This window comes from Penaeus chinensis, chromosome 9 (assembly GCF_019202785.1).
Source record: "Penaeus chinensis breed Huanghai No. 1 chromosome 9, ASM1920278v2, whole genome shotgun sequence".
Taxonomy (NCBI): Eukaryota; Metazoa; Arthropoda; class Malacostraca; order Decapoda; family Penaeidae; genus Penaeus; species Penaeus chinensis.
In genome coordinates this window covers 35,965,651-35,970,650 of record NC_061827.1, presented here as the reverse complement: position 1 = coordinate 35,970,650, position 5,000 = coordinate 35,965,651, and the positions used below count along the sequence as shown (strand labels likewise).

General features: G+C 38.9%; 2 protein-coding genes across 2 annotated transcripts in view; one reads left to right on the top strand and one right to left on the bottom strand.

The window, feature by feature from the left end:
- Positions 1-93, top strand: part of LOC125028555 — a 1,862-nt gene extending 1,769 nt beyond the window's left edge. The window contains exon 5 of the mRNA XM_047617945.1: positions 1-93. This exon is cut by the window's left edge and continues 312 nt beyond it. The gene's annotated coding sequence lies outside the window, so the exon portion shown is untranslated.
- A 2,738-nt stretch (positions 94-2,831) lies between these two features.
- Positions 2,832-5,000, bottom strand: part of LOC125028554 — a 3,512-nt gene continuing 1,343 nt past the window's right edge. The window contains exons 3-7 of the mRNA XM_047617944.1: positions 4,817-5,000; positions 4,488-4,721; positions 3,755-4,246; positions 3,055-3,630; positions 2,832-2,936 (exon numbers count right to left, since the gene is read on the bottom strand). The exon at positions 4,817-5,000 is cut by the window's right edge and continues 224 nt beyond it. Of these exons, the coding sequence (XP_047473900.1) occupies positions 3,223-3,630; positions 3,755-4,246; positions 4,488-4,721; positions 4,817-5,000 (1,318 nt within the window). The 3' untranslated portion in view covers positions 2,832-2,936; positions 3,055-3,222. The remainder of the gene's footprint in view (positions 2,937-3,054; positions 3,631-3,754; positions 4,247-4,487; positions 4,722-4,816) is intronic.

The window sequence follows — 5,000 nt, the reverse complement described above, 5'->3', positions numbered from 1 at the left end:
AGAAAACAGAAAGAAAACATTTGTACACAGAACTAAAAGATATTTTGTAATCAAATATTTGCGTTTATATTGGAATAAATTTGTCGTACTTTCTGCTCTCTTATTTAATCCATTTTCAAGTTGTAAATGCTACACTTCCAGGCCATTTAAACCGAACTGGCAACACCTTTTTCCTGTGGCATCTGAAATAAGTTTAGCATTTTGTTTATTATTATTTTTATTTCAATCGCTGAACTCCATGCCTTATAAACGCTATTAAAAAGTAATCTAAACATTTTTCTTATTTTAAAAAAAATAGATAAAAAGTAAATATTGAATATGAATATGCAAAAGGGGAGAGTGGCTGACCGTTAAATATCCTGGGATGGAGTTGATTATAGTAGATATATATACAGAGTATGAAAGATGATATTTCCTTGTCATCAATATTTGCAAAATTTGCAAATATCAAATAGGAAATGCCGGAACACGCGTCTTGAATTTCAAACATTTTAACACTCTGCCTTTATAATCTCAGTATACACTCTACTCCTGATACCATGTATTTATTGCGTAATACTACTATTCATGTATGCCCATGCTGAAAATAAAACTATTAATAATGAAATTAGCCATAAATTCGACTACGAATTTTATTGAAATATGAAATGGGAAGAAACAACTCAGCATACTTCAACCGTTAGATTATATGCTTCCCCGATTCACTATTTTCTAGTAATTTCTGTTACTCTTACGAACAACTCAATTAACTGACGAAGCTCCGCCTCGAACGACCTTTACTGACTACCTGACCGGCGCCTCGTCCGCCTCCCGGGAACGTGACCGACAAGCAGATTTCTGAAAGAGGATATCAGATTGCGAAAAAAAGAGCGATATGTGCAGGATATGTAGGTACGGAGCGCTATCTTGTTGTTGGTTTTTTTTTTTTTTTTTTTTTTTTTTTTCTCATCGTTTTTTTTTTTTTTTTTTTTTTTGTATATCTTGGCATTATTTATAGGAATTGGTTTATTCGTTATTTCCTTATATCCACCAATCCGCATATGTACAGAGGCCTAAACACAGACAAGATAATGATATAAATAGATAGGTAGATGCTGATATAGATAGATAGATAGATACTGATATAAATAAATAGACAAGTAGTATCTATGCTTACATCTATATCTACAGTATATCTAGTTATCTGTCTATCTACCTATCTATCTCTCTATCTCTAAATATATATATATGTGTGTGTGTGTGTGTGTGTGTGTGTGTGTGTGTGTGTGTGTGTTTGCATGTATGTAAATATATTTACATAATGAAATATTTCGGATAAAATATTTTTGAGACTGACATAAATGACGCTTTATTGGATTGTTAAAAATATAACAGATCATTTTGCCTTAATGTAGAGGTTACAAATATGCCGAGGCAAAATTGATTCATTAGTCGCATTTTAGGGGATTATGTCGCATACTTACTTTTTACTTTTATAACTAGTGTGGATTGCAATTACCGTGTACAGCGTGCTGACACGTTACGTATACGGCGGTGCTATGCCAAGTGACACTCCGTGCACGGGCCTTACTTGTCACGAGGCACTGTGCGCACGTACGTCCATAATGCCAATGGTCGTCATTAACTGAAATGCTCGCAATTTATCTGATGTCATTTGTAAAGAAAGGAGCCAGCACTTCTCCGAAAGGGATTGCACCGGCTGAATAATGCAATCACTGCAACAAACATCTTTCGCATAATCTACTGCTCCTAAATTAAGTGGAATAAGCCATTACTAGTATTAGCAACTACGATGAAGGAAAATAGTATATGTGTGGGTGGCTTTTAAAATTATGTTTTTGTACCAGATTTCAGTATGGAAGATCAAGGCAACAATAAAAGCTATTAATAAGCGGTTACTAAAGCTATATTCATCATCTATTGTGGGAAAAAAATATACAGTTATTTTAGTTGAAGCACTGGTCTCTTACTTCTCCTTTTTGAAGTTACTTTAGCATTGTTTTCATCTCTTTTTTTACCAAAACCTATTTGGACTAATTCACTGAATAGTTAGTGTAAATTCAGTTGTGGAGATTTTTTTCTCAAGGACTAATTTCAGTTACTATATTCAGCCGTATTATAACTGAACTGTGCACTTTCTTTTTGAATGATATGAGTCATATAGTATGTAGATCAGGTATTATTTGTGAGAATCTAAGCTCGACTGTATGCATCTTTATTTGTTAATCTAAGTGATATGGAGTTAAATGATATATTTTAATAAATCATATTTCACGTGATTTTGAAAGGGGATGGGACATGTTGTAACTCTCCTATTTTAAATTTCATCTGTAATTTAAGTAAAACACAACTTTAACAAAAATCAATAATGGTTTATAGGTTGCTGGGAGGAAACAGTTTCGTTTTCCTTAATACTACGCCAACGAACCCTGTGTCCCTTACTCTAGTCTTTCTCATCATGACCCACTAGTCTAAGACAAACGTTGGGGATAAGATTTTATTCTCAGCCAATGCCAAGATCCCAGGGAGTCCCATTACCTCGATTACGAAGCAGATAAAAAAAAACCTTAGTGACAACTCTCAGGTAAATACAGTTATGCTTGGAGTACTCCCTTGTTTATAGTTTTGTATTTTCCGGACAGGCTCATTACAAACAGGAAATCTGAAATTACATAGTTTATCCTTAATTGCCAACTTGTCTCTCTCTCTCTACTACAAATAAGGATACAAAATGTAACAGTCACTTGCTATTCAAAATTTGTTTTAAAGGTTGTTATATGCTATACGTATCTTAACTCTTTATAGAGCATCGAGGTAACAAAAATGAATAGTTACACAAAAAGCTTTATTCGAGGAATGTTAATGGCAAACATTTGATTTGTGTATATATCCTTTTTATGCGAGATCCTTTATTGGCTTTCAATCAACCTCGGCATCTGTGGGCAAAAAAATGTAGGATAAAGTACTGTTGACTGAAAGTATAATTTTTTATTGTTCATTCATATTCATTGTAAGAATATATAGAAAACTAAGATATGAAATAGCAAATCTTACCTAGAAATGTCATGCCGTTGATATTGTGAGAGCTTCATAAAGGCTTAATTATTCCCATACGAAATAAACGTAGAAGTCATATCACAGTGCCGATTATATTCCAGAATACCATAAAAATAGAATAACATATTCGTATACATATAACAACAAGTATGGGGGGCGAGGATTTTAGAACTGATCCATGAAGGAATGTAGCGCAGATTTTCTACTGTGGACGTCAAAATCCTCAAAATCCTCTGAAGGCTCTTGGGCATATCTCTCCTTCCAGCTGCGATCCGAGGAGCTCGCTCGCTCCTGAGACCGCCTCGCGCTGGGGGATCGCCTCGGCCTCACGCTCAGGCATCGAGGACTCCTTCTCTTCGGGGAGGTGATGGTGAGGACGCCGTCGGCGGACAAGGCGACGGTGATAGCGTCCCGGTCGGCGAGGTCAGGCAGCTGGAAGCGGCGGATGAAGCTCAAGCGAGACACTCTGGTTGCCTCCTGCTTCTCCGCTTGGCCCTCCACCACCAGCTCCTTGCCGTCCACGAGCTGCACCGTTATATCTCCGCCGGTGAAGTCATACACGTCTACGACAACCTGTATGAGGAATGAATGATCATGAAGCTACTAATAAACATTCATAACTCATATCTTTTATACAACGTTACTTGGAGTACAAGCTTGATTATGAGCATGAATGAAGTCCTTCAGATAGGCCTACCTTGTGTGTATACTCGTCATCGGTGACGCAGAAGGCCTGATTCTCCAACTTGAGATTCCGATCGCGTAGATTCCTGTAGTTCTCCATGGCTTTATCCTTTCCTGTCCATTCACGCGACATTTCCAGTACGTCTCGAACCGCCTGGCTAAAATTCGGCCGGACGTCCTCGAAGTAGTGGTCCTGCGTAAACAAACCCTTCCTGGTGATTGGCAGGTATTTACTGCCCTTGGGATAGACAGGCTTCTCGTACATGTACTCGTCCTCATCGGCAAAGGTCGTCCGTTTCTTCCCCGCCTTGCGCCGATAGCTGTCGTCTGATTCTTGGTCGCTGTCCTCTTCAGCTGTGCGGCGCAGAAGGTCGCGCTGCTGCTGCTTAAAGGCTGCGCTGCGGCTCGCTGCGTTTCCTCCGTCGCCCTTGTGGCTTTGCGCTGTCATCTTCTCGCTCGCCGCTTCCACCTGCACGGGGATGACGTATGCCTCTTCTTTGTTGTTCTGTAAAAGAGACAGAAAGAAACGTGTTGTTTTAACATTTGTGCACGCACGCACGCACACAGATACAGTATATATGTATGCCACTATATGTGTGTGTGTGTGTGTGTGTATAAAACCTGTGTGTTTATATAAAAAAAGAAAAAGACTGATAGGATATGTGGCCTTGGCTCTGTGTTCGTCAGCAATCATATTTTTGTTTAGCTGACATCACCGAGGCGTAACTGCAGAACCTCTTACTTACGCATGACGAGGCGGAAGCAGTCTCCGTGCCTGAAGTGTTCGGCGATGAAAACCTTACTGACGGACGGCCGGAAGTTGTGCAATTACTTTGGTCCTCAGTTTTCATGTCTAGTGTGCGGGAGGCCTCTTGATTATTGCTTTTTGATTCTACGGTTTGTTTGTGTGTTTGGCTTGTAGTTTCTCCGTCCTCTACGATTATTGGAATTATGACCTCTTTATTCTCGGTCGCCCTTGTCTGAAATGAGTAAAATCGTACATTTTATATCGCACATTCCATATCGTTTATAATTCAGATTTGTGAATTGATATTGATGCATTAATCTTACGTACCTTCCTAGTCTCCGAATACTGACAGATGCCAGACTCTGCTGCCTGCGTCTTCTTGGAATCTGCTTCTTGTTCAGACATCACGACTGGAATCTGGAATTCCTCTTGTTTTTGAGTCTTCATCTCCTCTGACAGGACATTCTGACTACTTCGGATGCCTTTCTTGATATTTGCTTCTTCTGACTCT